Source organism: Talpa occidentalis, unplaced genomic scaffold (genome assembly GCF_014898055.3).
Source record: "Talpa occidentalis isolate TD23 unplaced genomic scaffold, MPIMG_talOcc4v2.1 talOcc4.9, whole genome shotgun sequence".
Classification (NCBI taxonomy): domain Eukaryota; kingdom Metazoa; phylum Chordata; class Mammalia; order Eulipotyphla; family Talpidae; genus Talpa; species Talpa occidentalis.
The window spans coordinates 34931877-34950140 of NW_023605305.1; the positions used below are offsets into that span (position 1 = coordinate 34931877).

An 18264-nucleotide genomic window follows, 5' to 3' on the forward strand; every position below is an offset into this window, starting at 1 on the left:
GTCAGAGAGCAGGGCTATTCTGATAAGACTCCCTGCTGCATCAGCACCCCTTGGTGTGAGGAGGAGCCTGTTACCTCAGGGATGGGCCGCCCCATGACCATACAGTTTGAGGGCTGTGGCCTAGGTCACTCTCTGACTCATCTGGAATTGAGTCCTCGGACATGAGACCTGAATGCTGAAGGTAGCTGGGTGTGGCCTTTCAGGGCAGACAGCATCCAGATCTCTGGGCAAGGTGTCATGAGGAGGCCGGACATGCAGGAGAGGGGAGCTGAGCCCTTGGAGCAAGAACTGTGTGCACTTGTCTCCACTGGCAGGAGTGGAGGGGGTCAGTACAGATTTTGAGGGCAGAGACCTGTTGCCCAGAGCATTCCTTCTCCTGTCTGGGGCTGGAGGTCTGAGCAGGCCTGTAGGCCTCCAAGGGTATTTGAACTCCTCCCAGTATCCTGGCAGTTCTCTGCAAGCAAGTGCATGTGAAATGCATGGTTAGTCACAGGAAAAGAGAGATATCTAGAATAAACTCATGGCAACTCCAGATGGGTATGGCCTCCCCTCCAGGGAAGTTTGGGTCAGATCAGGTTTGGCTGCCAAATTGGTTAAAAACTTTGGTTTTCTGGGCTCTTTGGGTTGGGGTTTTGTGGGTGAGATTGGGCTGCAGTCATAACTGTCAGAAATAGAGTGAGTGCTGAACATGGGCCACGAGCATGTGCTGGGTTGTGGGCGCCCACCTGTTCTCTCATGGACTCCTTCTAATCACCTTGCTATTTCCCTCCTCTGGCTATTGAGGAAGCTGAGGCTTGAGAAAGATGAGACTCACCCAGGGTCAGGGAGCCAGGAGGTGATGGAGGATCAGAACCCAGCTCTTCCTAGTGCCACGTCCCATGTATACATGCCTGCTGGCAGCCGGGTGGGGAAGGCCACAGGGCAGTGTCTGAAGGCTGAGGTCAGGGGGAAGAAAGGGGATACTCAGGGGAAGAAAGGCAGATACTCAGCCCCCAGGTTGAGGAACCTGAGAGGGATGGACAGCCGTGTCCTACCTGGGTGGGACTGAGGCTAAGGGACCAGGAGGGCTGTGGGCCGGTCACCCATGAATTCTTAGCTGAAATGCTGAGCTTTACCTAATGATTTCCCCGGCTAGGACTCAAAGTTGTACAAAAAAACCCTCAAGAGGACACGCAAGTTTGTGGTGGACGGCGTAGAGGTGAGCATCACCACCTCCAAGATCATCAGCGAGGATGAGAAGAAGGACGAGGAGATGAGATTTCTCAGGTAAGTCCAGGAAGGGTGGCTATGGGGCTAATGGTATGGGAGTGTGGTGCGAGGCCTGGGCATAGTTTTTTGGAGAAAGGTTGTTTTTTTGGAGAAAGAGATGTCAGTCTGTGTATAGCATGACAAGGGATCAAGGAGACAAAGGAGACAAGAGGAAAGTAGTTTTTCTTGAGAATCTGCACTTGCCAACCTATCCATCTACTTATCCATCCATCCATCCATCCATCCATCCATCCATCCATCCATCCATCCATCTACTCACCTCCCCACCCATACATTTATCCTCCCTCTCTCTCTCTCTCTCTCTCTCTCTCTCTCACACACACACACACACACACACACACACACACACACACACACACCTGCCCATCCTTTCCTCCATCCATCCTTCTATTCATCCTTCCCCGCAGCTGTTTGCCCAGGTGTCCATTTATCCATCTACCATCCCCTCATGCATCACCCACGTCCCCAGGTGGGTGGATGCCCAGACAGTAAGGCTGCTACCTTTGGACATCTGAGACCTGATGGGTTAACACAGAATATACAGGACAATTCCCAGTTGTGGTACCTGCTGTGAAGAAAGTACTGGGTGGTAATGATAGTGGGCATCAGCCCTGGGGGGGGAAACCCCTGAGCTGAGCCTGAGGGTGAGAGGACCCAGCAAAACTTAGAGGGCCCTGCAAGACCAAGACATGAGACGAGTTCTTAGAAGTGAGAGGACAGGGCTGAGTGTGGAGTGTCAGGTCAGAGGGAGAGGGCAGGGGTGTGGTTCACAAGCTCAGGTCACGAGGGCTTGTGGGACAGGGTGGATGCGCGTGGAGTTTATCCACGGCTGGAGAGAAACAGCTGGAGAGTGACTGGCTCTGATGTCCCTTTTGAAAGATGGCTCTGGCTCTGTAAGAGTCTGGGCTGTAGCAGGGGTGAGGGTGACGCAGGGAGAATGTGGGAGGACCGTTCAGGACAGCTGCGCTGTGGGCTTGGGTCAGTGGCCAGGGCGAGGGAAGAAGTGGTTGCATTCAATCTATTTTGGGGACAAAACTTTTGAGGCTGGGGAGGGATGTTGAGGGGATGATGGTGTGAGGCAAAGCTATCCGTTAGAAGTGACCTTTGTACTTCAAAGTATGAAGTACTTCAGGCCCCATAAGCACCCCTCTTGGGGACACCATACTTCCAGCATTTTGTAAATGAGGATCCAGTGTTTCCTGGCAGCAAGTTACTCACCCTGGGTGAGAAGGAATTGCCTACAGGAGGCTTCCACTGGGCTGGGATGCTTCCTGGAGGTGGGGGCCATAGAGCTGCTTTGCAGACTAAATTCATTACTGGTTTGGAGAATGTTTTTAGACCATCAGTCACCTTCATATGTCTTTTTAAAGATTTATTTATGCATACAAGAACTGGGGTACAGGCCAGAGGTGTGGGGGTGGGGTTGTGTGAGAGGATTCACCAGAGACAGAGCGGAGAACAGGCAGACTGACTGAAATACACTGCTGAGGGGAGTAGCGGGCGAGGCAGTGCTGCCCTTTGCCCAGGCACTGGGCTTCCTCCCTCCTCCTAAAGCAGAGCTTAGCTGTGTTTGAACCGTGACTCTTGGCCACATGGAGAAGAGGGAGGTGTTCACCAAGAACAGGGTTTTTCTTGATAGGAACATAAACCAATGCAGCCATTATGGAGAACAATCTGGATTTACCATAAAGAGAACTAGAAATGGAAATGCTGTATGATCCGGTGGTCCCATTCTTGGGCATCTAGCCAAAGAATGTAAAACCATTAACACAAAAAGGCATGCATTCCACAACGTGCAGAGCAGCTTTATTTAAAATAGCTAGAAGACTATATGTTCAGGGATCGTTTCTATGTTTCTGTAGCCCATCACTACATTAGCTACATGTGGGTGCAGCCTAAATGTTCACTGACAGACAGTTGGGTCAGATGTGCTCTAGCTGCACTGTGGAGTACTATGCAGCTGTAAGGAAAGATGAGCTGCAGCCTTTTGCAGCAAATCGGGGGGGAGTTTGAGCAAATTTTTGTAGGCAGGAAGTCAGAACAATAGAAACAAATTCTGGCCACTTACACAGGAGAACGTTGGATGAAGTAAATTACATTCAAAAGCCAGTGGACACCAATAAACATCCTGAGGACTCCGAAGTTAAAGGGAGCAGGGAGCGACCAGGGAAAAGGAGATACAGAGGATAGGAGGGGGAGGGAGAGAAAAACAAAGACATTAATAAGTGCCCAGTGGGGAGATACTTTGACACTGCCCTCATCTCCAATAAACTCTTGCCCAAGAGGAGGGTAAAAAGAATAAGACTTTGCTTGTCTGCCTGTGGGGGCTGGAGGTCTGAGTGTCCTGTGAGCCTGCCAGGCCCCAGGCTCTGTGGGCGTGGGATGCAGGGAGTGGGGGTTCTGCTCATTCCCACCCTGGCCCACATCCCTGGTCCTACTGGGATCCCAGAATTTTTGGAGCATTGAGTCACATGTAGGCTTTTGAAACCACGTGACCAAATAGTGACTCTTCCAGATGGAAGTTTCTAGGTCAGAATTCCTTCTCTTTTTTCCTAAAATTTTTGGTGTCAGCTCCTTCCTGAGACATCAGCCTGCTCCTTTGCCTGTGTTCCCTGTGAGAACTCATGTTAGGTCAGGGAGGCAATGTTCGGCTCTGCCTGCCTACTTTCTTTCTGTATTCCCTTTTGTGTGTGTGTCAGTCACTAAGCCTTACTTTCTCTTGAGTCAGAATTTCCATTTGTTAACTCTCGAAAATTGCTGCTTCTGGGGCCTGCCTGGTGGCACAGGAGTTAAATCTTAGCACTATCACCAAGATGGCCTAAGATCAATCCCTGGCCAGGGAGCTAACCCACATGGCACAGCAGACCTTTCCTGTCTCAGCCACTGCTCCCCTTAGGAGTGTATTTCAGTAAACTACCTGTTCTGCTCCCCACTCTGTCTCTGATGAATCCTCTAACCCTTCCCCCACCCCAGCCCCGTACCTTTGGAATATACCCAAATTCTTATATGCACAAATAAATAAAAATAAATTTTTTAAAGATTTATTTATTTATGCATACAAGAACTGGGGTACAGGCCAGAGGTATGGGGGAGGGGGGTGAGAGGCTTCACCAGAAAAGAGTGGGGAGCAGAACAGGTAGATCTACTGAAATACACTGCTGAGAGGAGCAGTGGGCGAGACAGGAGGGGTCTGCTGTGCCATGTGGGTTTCACCCTGGCTGGGGATTGTGGATAGCTTGATAGTGTTGAGATTTTACCACCAGGGATGCCCAAATAAAAATAAATCTTAAGAAAACTGCTTTCCCTTCCTACTTACCAAAGAGCAGAGATTCAGTGGAAGCTCCTTTATGTGCTTATAAAAAGTATCTGGCTCTTCCTAGAGACTTGGGCCGCTATTGCCTCTTTTTCATGGGAGCAGGTACTGCTTAGGGGGCCCTTCCCATGTGCCAGGCAGGATTATGTACCCAGGGATTTATGTATCCATGAAAGAATCGGAGCAGTAGAATTCTTTGCCCTATTTTGCAGATGGGCACCTGACTGGAAAGTCAGCAGAGCTAAGATTCAGGCTAGCTTCGTGTGACAGTGGAGAGTGGGCCCACCTCTTCTCCAGCAGCTGCTGGCAGGCTGCTGGACTCTGGACTGGACTGTGACATAGGCTTTGTGGACTCCCATATCTTAGGGGCTGCCCCAGTACCTTCCAATTCACAGTCAGGAGGCCAAGGTCTTTCTGCAGCATTTAAATTTGTTTTCCTTTTCTGATTATATAAATAATACCTATCCATTTTTCATGAACTTGTCCAGTGAGAAACAATTCACTTTGGGGTTTATCCCACCATTATTTTTTCTGTGAGTACTAACATACACACACATGCACATATGCACATTGACAGAATAAATCAGGTTAAGGTATACTATGTGGTGTAGGTCATGTTTTGTTACTATGTTTTGAATAAGTAAAATAATATGGTTCAAAAAAATTTTTATTTTTAAAGTATTTATGCATACAAGAGCTAGGGTGTAGGCTTCCTGTGTTGCAATGTCTGCTGATAGCTTCATAGTCTTAACCCCTTGTACCACCACGGAGGCCCTGGTTCAGAATTTTTTATAGGGCCTCCCTGGTGGTGCAAGGGGTTAAGACGCAGCACTGTGAAGCTATTCCCAGCCACTGCAGCATGAGTTCGATCCCTGGCCAGGAAAGTGACCCACATGGCGCAGCAGACCTCTCCTGTCTCGCCCACTGCTCCCCTCAGCAGTGTATTTCAGTCAATCCACCTGTTCTGTTCCCCACTCTGTCTCTGGTGAATCCTCTCACCCCCACCTCTGGCCTGTACCCAAGTTCTTATATGCATAAATAAATAAATCTTTAAAAAAATTTTTTTTATAAAGAAGGATAAATGGTGAAAAATCTCTTCCCTTACTTTTTGGCCAGCCCTCTAGTCCTCCTTGTGTTAATAAGTTAGGGTGTAATCCTTCCAGAAGCTATGTTTAGATAGGAAAGTAGACTCTCACATACTTGTGTTCACATACATATACTGTCTTTTTATTTTTCACCCAGGCAGTAGGGAAATATAATAGACTTGTTTTTCAGCCTTTTCACTTAGATTCCATTAATGCATTGTATTTTTTCCATGTAATATTTCCTAAAGTTTGATTTTTAAATGATTTTGTTGAATTCCATCAGAGGGACATTTAAGAAGACCTATGCCGATGGACATTTAAGATGTTTCCAGTTTGTGCTATTATAAATAACATTGTTATGATTATCCTTATTCGGCTAAGTTGTGCCTCTATGACGGTTTCTTAAGAATCAACATCCAGAAGTGGAACTACTGTGTCAAAGGCATAAAGTTCTTGACAAATTGTCTTCCAGACATGTACCAATTTATATCTGTCAGCAGTATATAAAAGTATCCGTTTTCTAATACTCTTACTTATTTAGTTGGAGGAAATGCTATCTTTTTGTCTTTGGTTTCATGGCTGCCCATGTTCTGTGTCACTCTTTAAAATTAGGATATTTTTGGGGGCCTCCCTGGTGGCACGTGGGGTTAAGTGTCTGCACTGTGGGGCATGTGTGGCCACTGCAGCACTAGTTGGATCCCCGGCCAGGGAGCTACCCACATGGCACAGCAGACCTCTCCTGTCTCGCCCGCTGCTCCCCTCAGCAGTGTTTTCGGTCTGTCTGCCTGTTCTGCTCCCCACTCTGTCTCTGGTGAATCCTCTCACTGCATTCCTGCACCTCTTGCCTATACCCCAGCTCTTGTATGCATAAGTAAATAAAATAAACCTTTAAAAATAATTAAAACTAGGATGATTTTTAGTGATTTGTAAGTATTCTTTTTATGTTAAGGTTATTAATGTTTTTTTGTCAATAGTGTCAAATGAAGTCTTGAGTTCTAGTTATGTGTCTACCCGGGACAGCCTTCCAAGTCACTAGCTGCAAAATAGCTGGTCTTGTAGGCTGCTCTCTAACTGAAATACCCACAACCTTTCACCCCTCAGGCGCCAGGAACTCCGAGAGCTTCGACTGCTTCAGAAAGAAGAGCATCGGAACCAGACTCAGCTGAGCAACAAGCATGAACTGCAGTTGGAGCAGATGCAAAAACGTTTTGAACAAGAAATCAACGTGAGTGTGAGATGGATAGCTCCACTGTGCTTCCTGCCTGCTTGTTTCTTTAGGCAGAATGTGCCGAGTGGGGATGATGGGCAGTGGGGAGAAAGTTGCCACAACTGCCTAGTTCTTCTGGTTTCCCAATTGCGTTAGTCAATTTACAGTGACTTGTAAATACAGAACTGCATGAGGGTCAGGGTGGTCCTCTAAGTGACACAGGAGGGTCTCTAGAGGGAAGTCACCTTTGTGGAGCACCATGCAACAAGTCTGCAAGGTAGATGATCTGGTCTCCCTTCTGTTCATGAGGACACAGACTGAGTGAGGTCAAGTAACTTTTCCCAGGTGTCACAGGAAAGAGATGGTAGATCTGGGAGTGGGGAGTCAAAGCACAAGCTGGGCTCTCCATTCTGCTCCCCATCTCCCACCCAGGTATAAAGTAACTTTGCTGAATTTCTCTTTGTGCTCCGTCCAGGCCAAGAAGAAGTTCTTTGACACGGAGCTGGAGAACCTGGAGCGTCAGCAGAAGCAGCAGGTGGAGAAGATGGAGCAGGACCACGCTGTGCGCCGCCGGGAGGAGACCAAGCGGATCCGCCTGGAGCAGGATCGAGAGTATACCAGGTTCCAGGAGCAGCTCAAACTGATGAAGAAGGAGGTATACTTGAAGTACTAGGACCCTCTAGGTCACAAGTATTTCAAATCCCAGCGCAACTCCACCATAGCAACAGGGAATATTGGGGAGCTGCTACACCTGAAAAGCTCATATGCTTCTGGCTCTGTTTTTCTGGCTCTACACATGCCAGCTGCGCCATTAGGAGCCACTCTGCCCTCCCTGCTTCCCTCTCTGCTGACGTGGCTCCCTGCAGGCCCTCTCCATGTGGCCTCAGCCACTTCCTACACATCCTCCCAGCTTAGCAATCCCAGCTAAGGCTCAGGGGCATTTGAGATGCTGTTGCCAGAGAGGGTGTGGGTGCTGGATGGGCAAACAGCATACACTCTATGCATTGGCCTCTGTTCTCCCAGAACAGCAGTCTCCAAGGTGGGATCCATGTGCCTCTCTTCTTCTCCCCCCTCCCAGCTGCAGAAGGGAAGGGTAGCAAAAGCTAGCTGGCCTCGAGACAGGGGAGGGAGGCCTAGCTCTCAGCCTGTTGTGGGGAACAGCATCTGGGTGCCAAAGAACAGCTCACATCTTCCCCAGTGGAGCCAGACAGGAGGGAGAGAGGAGTCACAGGCCCTGAGGTGGGCATGTTCTCCCCAATGTCTGGAATGACAGCAGTGAGTGGACAATCCTAAGTGTGGTCCATGGTGTTGGAGCCCCTAGAGCCCAGCTCCCAGTCTTCACCATGAGGGGTGTGGCATTCTGGGTATGCAGGTGGCCTCAGGCTGAGCATGGCTAAGACTCATGGGGACAAATGTGGCATTTGCCTTGGGCACCAAATTTAATGGGGGGGAGGGGCGGTGCCAAAAAAAATTCAGTACTCAAGAGAAATAATATTCTAATGCAATATTTTAAAATAAAAATAGAAAATATTCATAATGATCAGATTAGCAGCTACTTAAAGTAAGACTGGATCTGAGGGGCCAAAATTAGGGTAAGGTGATGAGGCTGAGTCATTGCAAGGACTGGGCTGGATCCTATTTAAAATTTTGATATTTTGTGCATGAATTTTTTTTTTTTTTGGCATGAATTTTTGTTTTTTAAATATGGTACCTATCTTGATTACAAGTTCCTTGGTATTCACGTTTATCTCCTGGTCCTGGCCCTGTTGCTGAGAAGGTGGGCCTATGGGCTGGGGTGCATGAGGTGTGAAGGGGAGAAGCTGATGTTAAGCGCATCTCCAGGCCCCGTGCAGGTTGCACAGGCTTAGGAGTCAGGCCTGGTTCTAAGTCTTGGCTCTGTGGCTTGTGAGCTTGACTTCAGAGAAGCTTCCCAGTTGCCTCTGTCTAAATGAGAGTTGTGGCATTGTGCTATCTGCCAAGGATACCACAATGAACGAGACAGACAGGTTCCTACCCTCAAGGAGCTGTTAATGACCAGGGAAGCCAGAAAAATAAAGTACACCATCAAATAAATATAACACTTCCAACAACTGCATCCATGCATGACAGCAGACTGCTGAACTAGAGGAGCTACAGTGAGGTCTGCCTTAAAATGGTCTGGAAAGGCCTCTCAGGATACTGGATTTAAACTGAGACCAGAAGGATGCTACCAGGCAGAAGAATGTTCCAGGAAGGTAGAATAACATGTACAAAGGCCCTGGGGTATGAGAAAGAGCTTGGTGGGTTCAAGGACCTGAAAAATATGTGTGGTGTGAGCTCAGGAAGTGATGGGGAAGTTAGCATGAGATGAAATTGGACAGTGGGTAGGAGCTGGATCATGGAGGGCCTTGGGCCATAGGCAGGAGTTTGCTATTTAGTAATGACTGTTAACTGTGCAGTCCTCATGCAGATGTTTTGAGCTTTGAGAAGTACGTTACATATCAGGCTCAGGATCTGCTCCTGAATACGTCTTCAGTAGATGCCAGTTTGCTTCTTGGCGCCTCACCCCATCGTGTATGCACACCCTTTGTGTGGGGGGGTGGGGTGATGGGGGAAGCGATTTTATGAGTGGGGAGAGGAGGTGCCTGAAATAGGGGGTCTGTGAGGGAGCCAGAGAGCTGTTCCCTCTTTACTAGAACCTGTCCTCCACCAAGTGGGACCTTGGCAGGGTTCTGTGAGGTTTTCAAGCCTGTCCTTGAGGCAGTGTGTGGGAGTTCTGCTACTTACGGTTGTTGTGCAGACTCTGTTTTCAAGAACTTTTTCCTTGGATGTTTTTCTTTAAAAAGTGTTCATGGAAAGAAAAGTCTTGACCTCTTTGCTCTCTTGGCTTCTGCCATCTGGTAAGACTGTATCCCTATTCCTGTCCTCTGCTCTCCTGGGACCTGGTGATCTGCTCATTGAACAGAGACTGCTGTCTTTAATCTGGTTCATGGTGGGGCCAAAGTGTAGGCTTTTGTTTATTTTTCGTTCCCAGAGCTAATTGTGGGGCTTTTGTTACTTAAGTCATGAAATGTGTGGTTTTAGTGTTCCCCCTATTTTCCAGCCCCTGTGTGAAGCAGAGATGAGCAGATTGTGCACTGTCCTTGTTCTAAGATGCGCTCAACATGGAAAGTCACGTGGCTCTAAGAAGCTTGAGAGCATATTGTATATTAAAAGGGGGAGACTTCTGCTCATAAGGAGAGAAGTCAGTTCTTTGAGGATGGCATTATGGTGAAATGCCGTGTGGAGTCTGGAGTCAGAAAGACTCAAGTTTGAGTCCAGATTCTGAACTCATGTGAGCTGCTGAAACCCACCACGCCTGTCTCCTCCTCTGTGAAAGCAGGTCGTGACAGGGTTACCTCATGAGGTTGTTCTGTAGATGAAATGACAGAATGCAGGCCAAAGGCTTCACCAGACCCTAGAGAGCTCACAGCCTCTTCCCAGGCCTCCGATTCCTTCCTGGGCACTTTGCACAACTCACAGGGTGACCTTTGAATCACAGGAGTTCTGAAGACTATGGAGTAGACCATAGATGATGGATCTTGAAGCAAAGCCCTTCACCAGCCGCCTGCCAGTAGGCTCTCTAGCCCTCACTCTGTTGTCTATGGTGCAGGTAAAGAATGAAGTGGAGAAGCTTCCCCGCCAGCAGCGGAAGGAGAGTATGAAGCAGAAGATGGATGAGCATGCTCAGAAAAAGCAGCTTCTGGTGAGTCTTGGCCATCAGCCCAGAGTGGAGGGGCCTGGGTCCCCAGGTTTGAGAATGGTGACCTGATCCCCTCTCTGGTTTTGCTTATGGCCCATCCCTCAAATGCTTGCTCTTCTAAATACAGCCCATTCTTGGCTGCTCTCACGTCCCCCACGCAGCCTTCTCTGAATACCCTAGCCCTTTACATCCATCTCCCCCAAAGCCTTTAGTGTTTCCTGCTTTGTTTTAGGGCTGTTTGTATGTCATGTTGCCTTGACCAAATCAGTATATCCATCTATTCAATTGGTGTCTTCTGGAATCTCAGACTTCAAAGCAGTGATCTCCAGACCTGATCCTGTTCTGAGCACCATCCTCCATCCTGCTGTCTGGCCGGCAAATTTGTTGTTCCTCATGCCTCCTTTCCCTCCAGTTCTTTCTCACCTCTGAAGCAGTGTTCTTTCTCCTAACTATATCTGGATCCATTAGGTTTTCAATATCTCTGACTCCTGGCCATTGTCCAATCTGCTCTCCAGGGTTCTTCCTTGGCACCACACCCCTGCAGTCCTTTCTCTTACCCCTGACCAACACAAATTACAAATCTGTCATGTAACACCCCACCTCCCTTGCCCTGTGCCAGCTCCCTGTTTGTTCATAAGATAACACCATCTTCTCACATGCTGAGGGCCTCCAGGTCTGCCCAGCCCCCTTTCACTACAGTCTCTGCACATTCTGCTGCTTCTTCCCAAAGGCGTGGAGAGTAGCAGAGTCCATGTTACCAATGCCTTATATGTGATTGGGTTTAGCAGAACATGGTATCACTATAATATTAAATGATTTCATAAAACTGGAGAGACAGACATAAAATTCCCATTTTAATCATATGTGTACGAGTCAATGGCTTGAAGTACATTCACATTGTTGTTGCCATTAGCTCACAAAACTGGGAACTCTACACCCACCCTCAGCAATTCCCAGCCCGCCTCCCCACAGCCCTGGAGGCCACCCTTCTACTCCTGTCTCTACACATTAAACCTCATAAATGGAATCATACCAAGTTTTCTTAGAATGATACTTCATGTCTTTTGGTGCTATGGTATACCCAGTACTATTTCTTTTTTATTATTAATGTCTAGTTGCTATTGCTAGAATATAGAATTACATCAGCATTTGTACATGATCTTGCATGTGGATCTTGCTAAATTTATTTCTTCCAGTACTTATTTGTTCTTTTGTGACTGGCTTGTTTCACTTAACATAATGTCTTCAAGATTCATTCATACTTTAGCCTATGTAAGAATTTCCTAAGACTGAATGATGTTCTATTTATCTGACTGTGTGTGTGGACACTTGTTTCCACCCCTTGGCTGTTATGAACATGAATATACAGATGTCTCCTCAAGTCTTTTCAAATCTTGTGAAATAGTAACAATTGATGTAGATATACTGGTATTGCTATATCTCAAACACTTGCTACCTCTGATAGAGTTATTGGGAAGTTTTTAGTTTCTTCTTAAGTGTTTCCTAAATTATTCTTTTACTTTTGTATTCTTTGTTATAGAAAATTAAGTATAATAGTATAATGAACCCCACAGAGCCATCACCAGACCTCAATAATAATAAAGAAATGTATCTAAAAAATATTACAATACTATAAACAGGCATTAGAATTTTTAATATTTAACAATTACATAATAATGTCATATTTACAGTCAAGACAGTAATACAGTATTTCAACTGTCTCCGGAATGTCTTTTTTTTTTTTTCCTTTTTAAAAGAGGCATGTATTTTTATTTATTTATTTGTTTGTTTGTTTATAAATGCACTGGGTACAGTCAGAAGAGCGGGAGGGCGAGAGAATTCACCAGAGCCAGAGCGGGGAGTAGAGCAGGCAGAAGGACGGAAGTACACGGCTGAGGGGAGCAGCGGGCGGCAGGAGAGGTCTGCGCGCCATTTGGGACCCTCCTCTGGTGGTCCGGGAGCAGCCGGGGATCGAACTGGTGCCACAGAGGCAGCAGGGAGCCTCGCAACCCAGCGCTCAACCGCTGCGCCACCGGGGAGGCCCCGGAATGTCTTTTTTAAAACAACTTGGCCCTAGGCCACCCTGGTGGCAAAGGGGTTAAAGTCCCAGTGCTTACAAGCTATCGGCAGTTACTGTGGCCTGAGTTCGATCCCCAGCCAGGGAGTTAACCCACATGGCACAGCGGACCTTTCCTGTCTCGCCCACTGCTCCCCTCAGCTGTGTATTTCGGTCAGTCTGCCTGTTCTGCTCCCCACTCTGTCTATGGTGAATCTTTTCATCCCCCACACCTCTGGCCTAAACCCCAGTTTTTGTATGCATAAATAAATACATAAAGTCATCCTTACTGTTTAAAAATAAACAACTTGGTCCCTAAAAGCTCATGTCACAGTTGGTTGATCCATCTTGAAATATTGAATTTCCCCTCTGTATATTTTCTTTTCCCATCGTGATGACATTTCTTCTGTAATAAAAATAAAAGTTAAGTTACCAAACTCAGAGCTGAATAAAAATCTGTCTTCTTTCCCCTACAGGACCGGGACTTCGTAGCCAAGCAGAAGGAGGACCTGGAGCAGGCGATGAAGAGGATCACCACTGACAACAGGCGGGAGATCTGTGACAAGGAGCGTGAGTGCCTCACAAGGAAGCAGGAGCTCCTTCGAGGTGGGTGCCCGGCAGCAGCAGTGCCATGTTGACCCAGAATCTCTGCGAAGGAACGGCCGCCAGCTAGCTCTTCACCCTAAAACCAAATATCTTTCTTCATGGTACAACATGATGAAAACTTTCCCCCAAGTCCACCCTGAGGTGGAGACACCAATTATCACCAATGCTATTTGATAATATTGCAGATATCAAGGGGGTAAGAAAGGAAGTGATGTAGAGTGGGTGGAAACTGCAAATAAATGAAATGGGTAAATGGTGGCGGGCGGGGGGTGAGGGGTGTAGACCAACGGCCCCAGCCCCTTGTGACAGCATCGGGTATCAGATGTCAAGCAACTGCTCAGCCAGGTTGTGTGCCAGTGAGTTCTCATGCTTTCACCTCATTGAATCCTCACCATAACCCTACAAGGCAGGTCTACTATTCTAACCATTTTCATAGACAATGAAACTGAGGCTTGGAGGGTTGAATGCCCTTTGGCTGAGGTTGCAAAATTAATGTGTGGTTGACCCAGGCCTTGAACACAAAGCTCACCTTGAAGCTGAACTCCTAACTACTGTGGTGTGATGGTATTTTGACAGAGCTGCATGCTGGGGAATCCGTTATGAGAACTTCTGCCACCCAGAGGGAGGAAGGCAATGGAACTCCTGGGGAAAAATGGGGTCGGAGAGGGGGCCTATGAGTCTGCATCTCACATGGCAGGGGAAATGGCCTTGGGGTGTTTTATCTATAGGAGCAGATGCAGGGTGCAGTTTTCTGAGGTATGCAAAGCACGCAGGCTCTCAGTGATCTGCTTGTTTTAAGCCCCATTTAAAAACAACTGGAAAAGTTAGGCTGATGTCTGGGTTTCTGAGGTTCTGGCCTGCCATGAAGAAGTAAACACTGCAGGTCCAATGCACGAGCGCTATCTGTGGCTTATTTACAATGTGGTCTTTTGATATGTAATATAAGGCACTTACGCTTTAAGGATATTTAATCATGTCTTCTTGGAGGACAGGCATGGGCTGCTTAACAGGGATCTGCAATGAAAAACTTTGTTAGGTGTTTTCATAGTGCGAACATCATGGTTGTAACTACACAAACCTTGGAGGTCTAGCCTGTTGGAACCACATATACATGTGGTCTGCCACTGACTGAAATGTTAAGTGACTGTGACAGGTACAGTTAAGCAGTGTCAGCCCAACGAAGTGAGGTCCTCAGTGTGCTGACATTCTAAAAGAGCCACTCACATTTCAGGGAAGCCCTGGCTTTTTTTTTGTCCTGAGACATCCATGAGCACCATCCTACTTATGAGTGGTGGTTCTGACTTAGGTCTGGAAGCCAAGTGTCTATCCCAATGTAGTGTGGGGTAGATCCAGTTCTTCCCAGAGCAGGGATGCAGTGAAATAAACCGAACACTTGTGACCCGCTGTGTCTTGTAGAGCAAAAGGGTCTCCATCTGACCCAGCTCCCTGCCCCTGTTCCTGGGGCTTCCAGTGATAAAATGCCAGATGCTGTAGTCTTAATAATGCATATGTGGGACCTGCAGGGGACAAGAAAGAGGACGTAGTGACAAGAGGCTGTCCTGTCTTTTTCATGGGGTTCCCACACGAACCCTTCCTGCCTGCCCATAAGAATGTCTCCCAGGGGCAGTTCTCCCTGGGGCACAGTTGTGTCCATTTGGCAGAGGTGGAAGCTGAGATGCAGAGGAGCTTGATTACTGATTCCGAATCCCAGTGATGGAGCTGGCTCTACCCTAGGTCTCCGGCCCTGACTCAGAAACAAATCTTCCTGCTGCTGGGAGCCATCATCTCTTCATTATTAAGGAAGTTTCTAGGAGTTGGCTCAGTCAGCTCAGCCAACATAAAGAGGCAGCACAGCAATCAGCTGCCGCGGGAGGAGCCCTCACGGAGGATCAGAATGGGACCCTGGCCATCGGCACCTCACCATGTGGTGTGTCTCTTGCAGACCGGGAGGCGGCCCTATGGGAGATGGAGGAGCATCACCTACAAGAGAAGCATCAGCTGGTGAAGCAGCAGCTCAAAGATCAGTATTTCCTGCAGCGGCATGAGCTGGTGCGCAAGCACGAGAAGGTGAGACTCCTGGCTAGGTGGATGGGGCTGCCCCGGCAGAGTACGAGGCTGCACCCTGAATGGGGCCCCATTTGTGCTCATGAGAGGAGCTGGGAGTGGCCACAGTGGGGCCCTGGGAGGTTCGTGGGGATGTCCTGCCTCAGGTGGAGGACCAAGAATAGAGGAAACCATACAATTCCTGCACTGGCTCTGACCCTCTCTCTTTTTTCATCCTGTCTCCTTTCTTGCATATTTCCTTTCTCACACATTCCCTCAGAATGCTTTTTGATAAACTACATCTGCTAGGAAGCCTTCTCCAACCTCCCCCAGCGAGGGCCCCTGCTGTGTGTGGCCAAAGCACCCTCTACTTCTGGGTCATTGTCTCAGTTCAGCCCACTTCTGAGGACAGAGGCAGATAAACTGAGGTCTGGATGCCTTTCAGGTGTGGTTAATGACACCCCTAATCTAAGTAAAAGAGGGAAACTGGCGTAGCGCTAAGTCAGGAGTGGCTTCTTGGAGAAGGTGATACTCTGGCTTGAGTTTTGAAATGCAAGTGAGTGTTAGGTGAAAGAAAGTCAAATTTATCAAGTCTTCATCAAAAATAGTAATTGACATCTGCCACCAACAGTAATAAAACCATCCCTGTCTCTGTACATTCTGCTAAAGATACTAGCTCACGATGGCATGCCAACAATGATTAGATGAGAAGGAAGGAAGCTAAAACCTGGTGGCACAAGGGGGTAAGTCTCAGCATTATGAAGCTATCAGCAGTCACTGCAGCACAAGTTTGATCCCCCGCTGCTCCCCTCAGCAGTATTTCAGTCAATCTGCCTGTTCTGCTCCCCACTCTGTCTCTGGTGAATCCTCTCAACACCCCCCATCTTTTGCCTGCACCCCAGCTTTTTTAAGATTTATTTATGCATATCAGAACTGGGGTAGGGGTCAGAGGTGTGGGGGGTGAGAGGATTCACCAGAGACAGTGAGGAACAGAACAGACATACTGAAATACACTGCGGGTGAGACAGGAGAGGTCTGCTGCGCCATGTGGGTCACCTCCCTGGTCGCGAAAAATAAAATTAAAAAAAAAAAAAAATCCAAAACCTTATTTTACAAGGGAGAACAGAAATGTTATTTTACTTCTACTGTTACTTAAGCCTTGCTCTGCTGAGCACTCTGGGCCATGCGGTGGTTCCCGAGGTAGATGTGGCAGCCTTTGGCCTGTGAGCCTGCGCACAACTGACCTGCCCCCATGGGTGTGCCCCTCAGGAGCGGGAGCAGATGCAGCGCTACAACCAGCGCATGATGGAGCAGCTGAAGGTGCGGCAGCAGCAGGAGAAGGCACGGCTGCCCAAGATTCAGAGAAGCGAGGGTAAGACGCGCATGGCCATGTACAAGAAGAGCCTGCACATCAACGGTGCACCCGCTGCTGAGCAGCGCGAGAAGATCAAGCAGGTACGTGGGGAAAGATCCCTTTGGGGGGCGGTGGGGGGTGGTCCTAGATACTGATGCAGCAAGACTCGAGAGAGAATCATAGGTCATAGCCCAGAAGCTTCACTCTCAGTGGGGCATCCCCTTTTTGGGGCAGGAGAGGAAGCACAGCCTTGTGGCTCTGGACTTTGCTGTCTTCTCATTCACTTCCTTTTTATACCCCGGGCTTCTATCGTGCAGCTTCCTCTGCCGGTAACCCCTTTCCTCTTCCACCCAGATCCCACTTCATGTCTTCTGTGTGGAACTGGTGGCCCTGAGGTCCTGTGATTTCTGGACCCTGTCCTAGCATGTCACAACTCAGGAGGAGGACTAAGTGGCCCTGGGGCTGTGCACAAACCAGCCTCTCTGATGGGGTCTCTCCTCTCTCTGTGCAGTTCTCCCAGCAGGAGGAGAAGAGGCAGAAGTCAGAGCGGCTGCAGCAACAGCAGAAACATGAGAACCAGGTGCGGGACATGGCGGCCCAGTGCGAGAGCAACATGAGTGAGCTGCAGCAGCTGCAGGTACCGTACCTCAGCCCCCCACCCTGGGTCCTGTTTCTCCCAAGCCAGTCAGTCAGCTCTTGGGGACCAAAAACTGTACAAACAGAAGAATTCTCATCAGACAAGGCAGGGTTTCAGTTCTGCCTTCCTGTGTGATAATCAGCCAAATCCCAGCACCTTTTCAAGCCATAGTTCCTACATCCATAAAATCAGCGGGGTGGTAGTGACAATCCCCTGCAGGACAGGAGGAGGTTTTGTGAGTGAGATGACAGATGGAAAATGCCTCACCTGGCAGCAGACATGCTGCTGGATTTCTTGGTCATCCTCGGGTCTTGGGAAAAGGTGTCCCAGCTGTCCTAACACCAAGAGCAGACATTAGAAGACAGATTACAAGACAGGAAAACACTCATGATCACAGACACACAACTTCTCAAATATAAGCCAATCAAATTCAACAGTTATAAAAACAGGTAGGTACCCCTGACTAAGTGGGTTTATCCCAGGCTGGCCCAACATTTGTAACATCAACTAATGTAATCTGTGACATCAGCAGGCTAAGGAAGAAAAATCACAGAATCCTATCAATCAGTGCAGAAAAAGTATCTGACAGAAGCCAAACCCATTTGTGATCAGCACTCTTAATAAACCAGGAATACAGGGGAACTCCCTCAACTTGGTAAAGACCGTCTCAAAGCTAACACCATCCTTAGTGGAAAAGCTTTGAGCACCTCACCATTAAGATCAGGAAAAGGGGTTCCCTTGGTGACTACCTCTCTGTAAGGAGATCCCTGACCTCAACTTCCCTGGCTTTCTGAGTTGAGCCCACCCAGAAGCTGGCACTTGGAGCCCCCTCGTGGCTGATGAAGGCATTGTCATACAGAGGGGTGGACCAGTTCAAACCTGCTATCTTAGAATCTGCCAAGATCCTCACTGCTCAGGCTGTTGGATCCCTCTGACAATTTCTGGACAGGGAGGGAGGAAACATTACAGGCAT

General features: G+C 48.2%; 1 protein-coding gene across 3 annotated transcripts in view; it reads left to right on the forward strand.

Annotated features, from left to right (window-relative positions):
* The window catches only part of STK10 (serine/threonine kinase 10), a 143594-nt gene that overhangs the window by 111794 nt on the left and 13536 nt on the right, over window positions 1-18264 (forward strand). For all 3 annotated transcript variants that reach the window (XM_054691295.1, XM_037500270.2, XM_054691296.1), the window contains exons 10-17: window positions 1136-1266; window positions 6769-6892; window positions 7350-7529; window positions 10506-10598; window positions 13128-13257; window positions 15200-15324; window positions 16570-16755; window positions 17166-17291. In XM_054691295.1, the coding sequence (XP_054547270.1) occupies window positions 1136-1266; window positions 6769-6892; window positions 7350-7529; window positions 10506-10598; window positions 13128-13257; window positions 15200-15324; window positions 16570-16755; window positions 17166-17291 (1095 nt within the window). The remainder of the gene's footprint in view (window positions 1-1135; window positions 1267-6768; window positions 6893-7349; window positions 7530-10505; window positions 10599-13127; window positions 13258-15199; window positions 15325-16569; window positions 16756-17165; window positions 17292-18264) is intronic.